The 12,180-nt window shown below is 38.0% G+C and overlaps 1 protein-coding gene across 44 annotated transcripts in view; it reads left to right on the plus strand.

Moving 5' to 3' along the window:
• The window catches only part of DTNA (dystrobrevin alpha), a 384,739-nt gene that overhangs the window by 361,707 nt on the left and 10,852 nt on the right, over positions 1 to 12,180 (plus strand). For all 44 annotated transcript variants that reach the window (XM_035270852.3, XM_078347963.1, XM_078347966.1 and 41 more), the window contains 3 exons: positions 6,666 to 6,825; positions 9,302 to 9,391; positions 11,154 to 11,322. In XM_035270852.3, the coding sequence (XP_035126743.1) occupies positions 6,666 to 6,825; positions 9,302 to 9,391; positions 11,154 to 11,322 (419 nt within the window). The remainder of the gene's footprint in view (positions 1 to 6,665; positions 6,826 to 9,301; positions 9,392 to 11,153; positions 11,323 to 12,180) is intronic.

Here is a 12,180-nt window from a genome sequence, read left to right on the forward strand (position 1 = left end):
CACTTCTCAGGGGAACAAAACTTCTGTTGGCATAAAATATGAAAGAAAGTCTTCACTGGGAGCTTTATAGGAGTTGTATATAATAAAAAAGGAAAACAAACAGTCATAAATTTCATGTGGCTGTTTCTTATACTGACCTCAGTCAAAATTAAAAGCAGAACCTTATCAATCCCAGCCCTATAGAGGCAGTTCTGCAAGGAAATAAACAAACGCTGTCCGAATAGAGACTTCTCATGGTAAAACATGATCTAAGGAGAGAATTTAGAGGTTTTAGGCTGGAATCTGCTTCTAAATTCTGTTTTTATTTATGAGTGTTTCCCCTTTGGGGACATTATCTTTGTAAAACCAAACTTAGAACACGCCCACACAACAAACTGAGCTTGATTTAACAACTCTACTTGCTTTATCATAAGTCTGTGTGGTTCAATGCAGTGTTTTATTATACTGGCATATATAATTTCTACTTACGTTGTTTCTTGTTAGAGGTAATGCATGAATTTATCCCTCTCGAGGAGAGAACATGAATTTTAAAAACTAGTGCCTGTAATATAATGTGATGATTATGATATCACAAGCAATAAATATTTTTTACAAAACTTGAATTGAAGTTATCCTACCCTCTTTCTTCTTTGTGTATCTTTAAGATTTATTGAAGGAATCATAAAAAGAACACTCATAAAACATTTAATAATGAAGGCATCTGGGGTATAATTGCAGTACCAAGAGGTTCCAGAGTTTCTGGTACACTTCCAGTTCCAAATATTATGTACCAGTCTGCAAATGAGTAACCTGACTTTGACTCCAGAAACTAAAGTCTCAGTACTAGTTTTCTTAGCAAAGTTACTGGAATTAGACCTGAATTTCAGTGGTCTCAGATCTTTGCTCACAGCTACTTAACTTTCATGGTAATTAATTTCAAATGACTGATTATCCATGGCTAATAGGATTATTGTATAGATTTTGAAAGATACTGGATGTGAAAGCACTTTGTAAAATATATGTCAGCTATAAGTATGAATATATGTATATAGGTATACATACACGGGGTATATATAAACTTTTCAAATTTGATCCATATTTTACATACACACACACACACACACACACACACGCACACGTTCACTTCTTTTCCTTACAGTTGATTAATAGTGTCTCCATCAGGGAAAGAAATTTGAAAAAGACTTTGAATTTGTTCAGATCTCTTGTAATTGCTTTGAGCAGTAGAAAACACAGAGTCATTTTTATTTTAGAGAAAGTGACAGACAAGTTCAATAAGTTTATATTTTCCTACTTCTGCATCAGATGTGATCCTAGATATACTAATATCTACAGAGTGTAGCTTGCCCCAAACTTTGAGTAGATATATTAAACAGCCAATATAGTGAAGGGCGCCAGTGGCAGATGTTCTATTTGAGTGCAATGAAACATTTGAGATTTTTTCTGAAAGTTTTATCTATAAACATTTTTATATGAGACAGGTGATTAGTAAAGGGTATAAATTTAGTCAAGGATAAAACTAAGTTTCTGTTAACTTGCAGGACTTTTTTTCAAATTTACAATAAGAATTAATTTTTTTAAACTTTGGGATCAAATTATTCCTTATTTGTAAAGATAATGTCTATATATTGGTATTATGTTAAGTAATATAATTGTTCTAATTAGATGGGGAAGAAAAGTCAAGCATCATTCCAAATTCCATCTCTTACTCTTATTCTCCTCTCTGTTTATAACTGGATGCTCCAATTAAGTCATAAAATTGTAGTCATGAGGTTTCTACTTCTTCTAAACACATTATGGAATATATAAGCAGGCCAGAAGTAATCAGCTTGGGCCTCACCTTCCTGGATTTTCCTTGCTTATCCTCTCTGGTGGGAATTCTATGCAGTCATGAATCAGTCAAAAGGGAGAGAGAGGGATAATTTGCCCTCATAAAGGATCAACTGCAACATAAAGATGATCATCCATATTCAAAAAATACCCTCCCAGACTATCTCTTTTTAAAATTGACTATTATAATTATTTCTAAGTAAGTAAATATTATTTTATTGCTTAAAAACCTTGGAAGATGACTCTCTGGTTCAGAATAAAGTCTACCCTGGAGGTCCCCAGACCTGCCCCTCTCTCTCTTCTAGTCTCATTTCTCTCTATGCCCAGCAGCCAGCCTGGCACTAAAGCCACACTGGCCTTCCCACCCTCTCCACAATACCCCTCAGATTTCACATGCCTTGCTCCTGGTATTCCAAGGCCCAGGATGCTCTGCTCTTCTCTTCTTCCATACTTTCTCATTTCTGCCTGGAAATCTTCACTGTTAAAACCCAAGTCAAATGATGCCTCCTACCTGAACAGTCAGAATTAATCACCTCTTGTATACCCTCACGACACTCTATACATAATGACTACTTTAAAAAGGCTGGTTATAAAAATTATCATCAATGTGACGATAGTCAGTGAATTTATATTGGAAGAAAAGATGAAAAGAGGGTTGAATGCTGCTAAACACTGCTTTGCTGCACCTTCCCAGGCTGCTAGGTGCAACCAGGCATGACCAGACTGCATTCTCAGCCAAACTGAGGCAGACTTTTCAGATCTAGCAGGGAGGGGAACATATAATTCTCTGCTGTTTCACCAGGGTGTCCTAATTCAACAGTTAGACATTTGCTCCTTTCTGTGAGGCATTCCTCATTTCTGGTGGTGAACAGAAACCAAAATATTTCCTGGAAAATATCAGAAAATGTATGAATCTTGTCAGACTTTTAAAAAAATTGATACAACAGCAAGTTGAGTGGACTTGGAGGATGGTGCATAGAAATTAATTTTTCATTTATCCTCCAGGAAGTGAGCTATTTTAAATTTGCCAAGTGTGATATATGTTTTCCTTCTTCCATAAATCAACTCTCTCCTTGAGAATTTTAGCTCTAAATATTGATCTGCATGGACCATTTTCCCTTAAGTCTTTGCTCCATTAATCACTGAGTAATTTCCAGGAAAGGATATTCACAGATTATTCTCTCTACCTCTTTTACAGTTGTTCGCAGACAACTGTGCCTTGTGACCAGGCTGGAGGTCACCATTCCACAGGGGTCATTTCCTGTGAAACTGAAACTCAGTGACATCAGCACTGATCTGCTCCAATGCCATGAGGCCATGGCCTTTTCCTAGTGTTCCTACAAGAAAAGAACAAAAAGGAAGGGCAGAAATGGCATTCCTCAAAGTGGGTAGGCACTAGGAAGATGCTATGCTTCTAACTGGACAGTGTTCTGACATGGAGCGATAAGGCTGTGATCACCCCGGGTGTCAGAGTCCTACTGCCAAAAGTCTGGGTAAAGGCTGGATGTGACTTGGGAGTTGCCACTTGTGGGAAAGATGCAGCTGATTCTACTTTTCAACACATGAGCTTCCACCTAAATTCTTCACATAATCAAACTGCACAAAATTGCACCATTTAGAGATTCCTTTGGGAGATTGCTATTCAACATTCACACATTGGTGTAATTTAGATTCAGTCAGCTGTTTTTCCCTTAATACACAACTAGAGTCAATTATTTTCTCCTTAATGCAGAACAACTAATAGGAGTTTTGAAAAAAGCCAACAGAAAGGAGTAGCAAAAGTTGCCTTTGAGATCAGGCACTGAGCAGTGAGAAGGTAGGGTGGGGCATGCCTCAGACCTACAGGAGTTAGCAGAATAACCCAGTGCACTAGGAGATGGGGAGAGGCTCACAGAAAAGAAGGCAGAAGGGCCAGACATATGAGTCTTCTTACAAATGCTGCCTAGAGGGAGGAGCCCCCAGCACCCTGGAGAACCTAATACAAGAGGTCTAAGCAGGGCTGGTGCACCAGCCCCATGACAGCCATTAAAGTAATGAAATATGGTCCATAGTCCCATATCTCAAATCCCTGGATCCAGATATATTCCAGAATTTAGAATTTTTCTGGTTTTGAAAAGCAGTATGATGCATGTATCATATCAGTTGCCTCATGTCCATTAAGACCAAATTCATTATGGAATGACCAGACTTTGTCAGAGCTTTTTTGGCTTTCAAAATTACAGATAAGAGATTGTAGGCCTGTACTTCTGTACCAATTGATAAACAGTCCAAAGGCCATTACACCACCCTGAGCACCCACACACATTTTCTGTAATCCAGCAACTAAAAGGTGTTGCCTGGCCCAGCAGGAGGAAGCCCTAGGACTCTGCCCCAGCACCACAGGGTAGTCATAGTGGGTCTGTGCCCTGCACCTTTTCCCTTTTCAGGCTGCTTGAACCTTTCTATACTAGTGAAGCACAGACGGAAGCATATGATGGCTGGTCACAGTGCCCGTGGTCCTTAGAATGGGCATGGCAAAGCCTTGGTCATGGAGTCTAAAGACTGGGGGTCTATTTTCTCTCCCATTCTCTTGCTCAGAAACCTTGGATAATCCAGTTATCTCCTCTGAGCCTCAGTTTGCTAACATATAAAATGGGAATAATGATACCTCATATGGTTGTTAAGAGGATTGCATGAATTATTAGGGGTTAAAGTGCTTTATGGACTACAAATTGCTATTCAAATATAAGGTATTACCTGTTGTATCACTGTACTAGGAAAATGAAACAAAGCAATGTATATAAAAGTGCTTTTACACTGAATTACATAAAAAAGTGGGATTGTATTATCATTGTGAACTTTCTACCATGGAAGGCAATCTGGGTTCCCAGGGGTGAGAAGGTAACCCACACTGGTAGCCAAGAGAATCCTACTTCTTAATAACCATTCTGTCCAACTTCCCTTCTCTAGCCTCCACTCCCAGCTGTGATTGGTCCCTTCATAAAAAGGACAGAGACAAAAGGCTCAGGAGACTTGCTGAGGGCTCTGCCTTGAAAAGGATTTACAAGAAGAATTGCCAGGGTAGGAAGAGCTCAGGACAGCTGACCAGCATCTGTTTCCATTGAGGGACTTGTTGTCAGCCATGGCCCTCAAGGTTACCACAGCAGAGGGCACTCAGAGCCCCTGGGGTCAGCCCCAGCCGTACTGCTCTGGCTCCATCTCCTGATAAAGCAATTATTTTCACCTCTCTGAGCACTGGGCTCCATAACTTCACATTTAGAGTAACGATGCATACTTCCCAGGGCCATGGAGAGAAATCAGTGAGAGTGGATGTGAAAACCCTTTGAACATCATAAAGCTCAACGTAAATGTGAAATTATTTATTATTGGCATGGGAAGGTCAAGGATGCAGTTGTAGCTTAGAAGCAGAAGGTTTCAAGGTAATGGGGCTGAGCTTCCAGAGTTTGCTGGGGGAAACTAGACCCCTCCCTGAGCAGGCCTTGAGGGGAGCAGGCTGCAAAAGCATCGCAACCAGGCAAAGTTCTCTTCCTTGGGCCTGGACAGACCATTACAAGGTACCGTTGAGAGTGAAAGAATGGGATCCTCAGCCTATTGGGCACCCCGTGAGTTATTTTCTGTGCTCTGTTCTGTTTTGCTTCATTTTCAATTCTGAGTTTTTCTCAGTTTATGGCTTTAACAATTATGTGTGATGCTGAGCCCTGGAGAGCTAACAGCATGGCATTTTTCAGGATTGATGTGGTGTATTTTAACCACAAGCCACTGAAACCAAAGGAAAGATCTATATGGAATATTCCAGAGCATTGCTCTGGTGGCACACATTTAGGAATTTGAATAGGTTAATGATGACTCTCTGGGCCTTGCTGGAGAAGAATTCTCACTCTAGCAACCACAGCAAACAGACTGGGATGGAAGTGATATGAACACCTAATCTGTTATGTATGCACTCAAGGGTCTCCTTGCATTTTCTTATGCATGTGACTGACTTCTTTTGTCAACTAATTATTAAATCAGGGAGAATGTTTCCAAGGCACCTTATTTAGAGACATATCCTTCAGATTCAAGATGTGACAGTCTCAGAATGGTTTCCTGCCAAAAACTGTAGTGCTTTTAGTTGTTTTCTACTTTTTTCTCTACTTGTCTTTAAACCCTACTATTCTTATTGTGCTCTTGGAATACTGCTTTTCCATAGGAGAAAAGAAGGACATTTCCTGCAGGAAATAATACCAAAAAAACAAGATTTCTTTTTCTTCTTCCCCATTGGAATCCCTGAGTAACTGAGTAATTTGACAAAATCAGATTTTAATGTAAAATGGAGACAAAACAACACTTCATTTGATTCTTAATTTGAGACTTAATATGCACAATATTGCATGACATGATTTAAACTCTTACCCTCTAAAGATAATGCTAGTACAGACAGTTTGAAAATTTAGAAAACATACATGGCAAATAGTCTTCTAGTTTGTATTTTAAACTTCCTCCTTAATGTCTTCTTATTCCTCGGAGACCTTCCTTCAAGGAGAAAGTATCCACACCTTGTAATTATCTGCATTTAACAATGCCTTCATTTTATGGGCACACATCTCATATACTGTAGAGCAATGCTGTACTAATATTTTTAGCTTTCAACATTTAACCCAAACTTCAGATTATATACAGTAAGGTCCTAAATTATCTACACCTGCAAATTAGGTTTAGAATTATGCACTCAATTACCTAGGATTTCCTCCTGCTTTGAAATTCCATTGTCACTGTTTTTGACATTCGACTGAGGCATTGGGGATGACATATGGCATTTTCTTGGGAAAGCAAATTAATGACTTGCATTGTCTCTCCAGACTCAGGGGGCAGGCTCTCCCCGCTCCTCCCCCAGCCACACCATCAGCAGGCCAATTCCCATGCCCATCCGGTCAGTGTCAACCTGCTCCACCCCGACGCACACGCCGCAGGACTCCCTCACAGGGGTCGGGGGAGATGTACAAGAAGCATTTGCACAAAGTAAGTGGCTTTATTTCTTGTTGTAGTCTGCTTTTATGTGGCAAATAGATCATCAAGGTCTGTTGAGTGGTCAAGAGTCATCAGCTACATGTGATTATTGTAGGGCCTGTCATGGCTGGTGTCAGAGCCTGGCCTGCCAGCCATTTGAGGAACTCCCTACACTGATTTGTTATCACTTCACCATTTTACCTTCCTTTGGCTTTCGTTCCTATTTTATTTTTCAGTAAGTCTTTGTTCATCAAAAGACAGAAAATCTGTTTACCAATACCCCCAGAAAACTTCATAAATGTAATCCATTTTTTTAATCTTAGAGATTTTCTTGTCTCATATTATTTTTTCTTTATATTAAAGTCAAGACTGAGATAGATAATTACAGCTCTTTAGCAATGAGGTAACCAAGAAGGACATTTAAGTTTCCCTGTTCAGATGCCCCAAAGAGTTAAATCATTGCCTCTGCAAGGTGGGGCTACAGAGTTAGGCCTCCGCTGTTAGAGGAGTCCAAAGAGGGATGGGTATGCCAGCCAGCACTCTCCCATGATGGGGAGAGTAACTTTATTAATTTAGAAATATTTTTAACACTTTTTACAACCTTTTATTACTATCTCTTTTTACATTTATAGAGAATAAGAAAAAAAATCGCTCTGTAGACCTTCACCCAGCAACTCTCATTCCCAGAACTAACCACTATTAACAGTTTGATCCTTCTCAACATTTTGCTTATGTGTAAATAGTTATGTTTAAGGATGTGATTATAGACACATACTCTTTTTTTCCCCACACAAATAGGATCACACATTGCATTTGAGAGTCTACAATTTGCATTTTCTTTAAATTAGCAATATATCATAAATATCCTTCAAAGTCTTCATATAGAGATCTAAGGAAAAGAGAGACTTGTTTGACCACTGGTTTTAAGGCAAAGAAAATCAAATCATAAAGTCAAAAGACAGAAAACAGTCTTAAGGAAGCCATTTCCAGCATATATGTCAATCAAGTTTCATAATTTCAGTTATACAAAAAGCATGTAGAGATCAGAAAAAGACACCACCAAAACAAAAACAAGTGAAGGACATGAACAGACAGAAGAACAAAGAGAGATTGCCAATAAATATATAAAAGATGTTCAACCTCTGATATAATAGCAGAAATAAAAATTTTAATAAGTATCACTTTTTGCCTAGATGATTAAAAAAATATTTTGAAACATCATAATATCCAGGGATAGCAAGAGTGTGAGGAAACAGGTACTTTCATCCATGTGGAGGAGTGATAAAATCTTAACGCACTTTAGTGAGAAACAATGATGGATTCTCTACTCTCTTATGAGGGAAAGGAAGGATCCATATTAGGACTTTTTCTTCTAAGCACTGAATATAACTCAAGAGTTTTTAAAGATGTAATTCACTAAATAACTTATTTTAATTTTTAGAAATAAAAATATCCGTTCTCTAAATCATATCTTAAAGAAATTTACTATATTTAAAATCAATTTGTGATTTACATTATAATTAATGTTTTTACTTAACTACTCTGATTTTTAAATTTTAAACATGTTTTTTATTTTAGTTAGTATTACTTTCTGAAAAATGACAGAATGAAGTGTGGCCTATAGGCAACCTTTAACTTATAAAGAGCTCAGGCTACCTAAGTTCATTTGTAAGTTAGGTATTTGGAATCTTGAACCATTTTTTTCTCAAAGATGTTATGGCAAATATCTCTCTTTACTCTCTCTACTCCCAGGCTGGCTCACAAGCATCCATTTGTTTACCCAAAACAAAATAATAATCTTTATTTGCCATAAAGAAACATTGTCTAAGTTCCAATTCATAGTACCTAAGACATTCATCTTCCCATGTCTTGGCAGAAGAGACAAGAATCCTCACCCCTTTCTCACACTCTGAGGGCATTCAATGCATGTGTTCCCCATTCCCAAGTACTACTTATACTGGCAGGAAGAGCTCCAGGAACCCGGATAGGAGACAGCACATGTCTCAGTAGAGACCAGAATCTAAAGGGCTCAGCCACCAGGTAAGGGAAAGAATAATAACAGCAGCTAGGAAGGCGCAGCTCTCTTGGAAAAACTCAACTTTTCCTCTGTGTGGATTATTCTTAATAAGGGTGACCACACACTAGTTTATTTGGGACCATCCCAGTTTTACCAGGCCAGCCAGTTTTCTTCATACTGCTCTCTTTCACTTTCAAAATGTCCCCATTTGGACCAAACAATTATATGAGACTCCATTAGTAGCCATGTCTTCTTACTGCAGGACCCACTGCCCTGAGCAGTGTTTTGTTGTTGTTGTTGTTGTTGTTATTGTTGTTGTTGTTGTTTCACGAAATGAACCAAAGTACTTCTGAAAAGAAGTCTTAGAAGTTTTATTGCTTTAGGTTATTAATGGGAAGGATAAACCAACAACATAAAATTTAGGATTAAGGGAAGGCTTTGGTTTTTTTAATTATTTCTTCTTCCCTGAAGGTTCAAGAAGAAATTTAAGGAATGATTTGCTAGTGGCTGCAGATTCCATCACTAACACTATGTCCTCTCTTGTGAAAGAGCTGAATTCTGGTGAGTTCCCAATTCCCTCTCATTTGTCTGCTCATCAGAGGGGTCCATAAGTGCAGGGGGCCTCTCAGAGATCTGCTTATTATCTAATATCAAAAGATTGTTTAAAGTTCTATGTGATATTTTGTTGGTCTATTCAGATTTGAGGGTTTTTTAAATTTTTGTTTTGTTTTTTGAGACAGGGCCTCTTTGTGTTGCCAGGCTGAAGTACAATGGCACCATCATAGCTCACTGGAGTGTCAAACGCCTGGGATCAAGCAATCCTTCTGCATCAGCCTCCCTAGTGGCTAGGACTACAGGCACATGCCAGCATGCCTGGCTAATTGTTTTTGTTTTCATGGAGGCAGAGTCTTTGCTATGTTGCTCAGGCTAGTCTCAAATCCTGGCCTCAAGTGACCCTCCTGCGTTAGCCTCCCAAAGTACATGAGCCACTATGCCTGGCCTATTCAGATTTTCTTAAGTAATGTTTATATTTTACTTATTCATATATTATTAGTGAATATATGTAGAAAGTTTGAAAAAGGCAGAAAAGAACAACCAAAAATATTCAAATTTACCTACAATTCTAGAATCCAGTGACAGCCACTGTTAACATCTATGGTGATCAAAAACAACATGATGCTGAAGTTATTTTATAGGGTTAAATGTTTTATTTACTTTTTTTTTCTTTTTGGGAGATAGGGAGTTGCTATTTTGCCCAGGGTGGCTTGAACTCCTGGGCTCAATCGATCCTCCTGCTTCAGCCTCCCAAAGTGCTGGGATTACCAGTCATTATCTATTTAGATTTCATCAATTTGGAATGCCTGATCATTTGAATTTGAATTTCAAAATTGAATTTCAATCATTTGAATTTGAACTTCAAACTGAAATTTACCTTTGCAATATCTCTGAAGATAGATCTGTCCCGAAATAAATAGCGTAAAATTTAAAGAGACTTTTTATCCTCCTAATACTGCAAATAATGTTCAAAACTTTAGCAGTATGAATATAAAAATAAATATGTTACCAGTTACTAATACATCTCCATCTATTCCTTAAGGAAGACCTAACAAGAGATTTGTCTGGCTAGACTGGGATCTTATTGCTGAGATTACAACTATAAGAAATAAAATGTTGGTATTAAAAAAATCCTGGACTTAACTCTCTTAAAGCCTCTCAATTGAAAATTGTTGCTGCTAATTTAGATTAAGATTACCAAACAGAGTAAAATGATAGCAGTTAATACATCATGATTAATGGCAGGTACCCACTGCCCTAGCAAATGATGAGTACAAAGTTATTCTTGTCGTGGAAGTCTTAAGTACTGTTAACTTATACTCATCATTCTTTAAAGTATTAAGTGATAGCATTCACTTAACATTTTAAGTTCATATTTTAGGCATTTTAGGTGAATATTTTAAGGTTAGGGTTATGTTTTAGTGCGTGTTTCTTAAATTAGTGTAATACTAAGCAAAAGTAACAATTTCAGTTAAGATTCTTACAGAAGGGAAAAGTAGACGCTTTAAGGAGTTAAGTCAGTTACTAAGACAGCAAAAATTTCTTGTAACATTTCTGAGATTTAAAAAATGCTGTATACCAAATGATTTTAGAGTAATTCATGTCAATATCAATTCTTAATGTTGAAAAAGTAAAAATGTATTTGATTTATATATGATAACTGATCAAAGTTTTACACAGCACAGGTTGATTTGTTGAGCCTACTCTTTTATTTCCAGGTCATTAAAAAATCTAACAATTTTTATGTGTCTTCAATTGTATCTGATAGAGGTGGGGAGTGAAACAGAGAGTAATGTGGATTCTGAATTTTCACGGACTCAGTTTGAGGATCTTGTTCCCTCACCAACCTCTGAAAAGGCTTTTCTAGCTCAAATCCATGCCCGAAAACCTGGGTACATTCACAGTGGAGCTGCCACAAGTACCATGCGTGGAGACATGTGAGTATCTTCAGCTTAGAGATGTTTTCTCAGTAACAAAACAATCTGTAGGAGGCAATATGAAAGTAAAAGAATAATTGTTTAGGTTTTTTTTTAACCTTCAAAAGGGGTGACATAGTTTTCTTTTCTGCCAGAGATATAGAAGGGTGGTACATTTAAATTTGGCATTGTGATATTCCCCCCTTACAATTTCTAGAGAGTTATCAATAACCTAAACCAACCAGTGCTTATCAAGTGCCTGCCTTGCCCAAGGCACAGTGATGGGTCTATACAAAATAATATTAAAAGGCTGGACACAGTGGCTCACATCTGTAATCCCAGCTCTTTGGGAGACCAAGGTGGGCAGATCATGAGGTCAGGAGATTAAGACCATCCTGGCTAACACAGTGAAGCCCTGTCTCTACTAACAACACAAAAAAATTAGCCAGGCATGGTGGCACGCACCTGTAGTCCCGGCTACAGGGGAAGAGGCTGAGGCAGGAGAATCACTTGAACCCCGGAGGCAGAGGTTGCAGTGAGCCAAGATGGCGCCACTGTACTCCAGCCTGGGTGACAGCAAGACTCTGTCTCAAAAAAAAAACAAAAGTATTAAAAACTGTGCCACCCTTTTAGGACTCACAGACTAGTTCAGGAGATAAATCATCCTGTCTTTTGAACTTACTGTATTTGCACTTAAAGGATACCATGACACTAGAGAGGTCTTTGTGCAGAATTGGTGTAAGCAACATCATATAAATATTTGGAATTGAAATAAGTACATGTATAAAATCTCATTATAAAGAAATCCAGTTTGGTTAACTTGTTGAATATGTATAAATCTGATCCTCCAAATACTTACTTGCAAAAGTTTTCACTCAA

Source organism: Callithrix jacchus, chromosome 13 (assembly GCF_049354715.1).
Source record: "Callithrix jacchus isolate 240 chromosome 13, calJac240_pri, whole genome shotgun sequence".
NCBI lineage: Eukaryota > Metazoa > Chordata > Mammalia > Primates > Cebidae > Callithrix > Callithrix jacchus.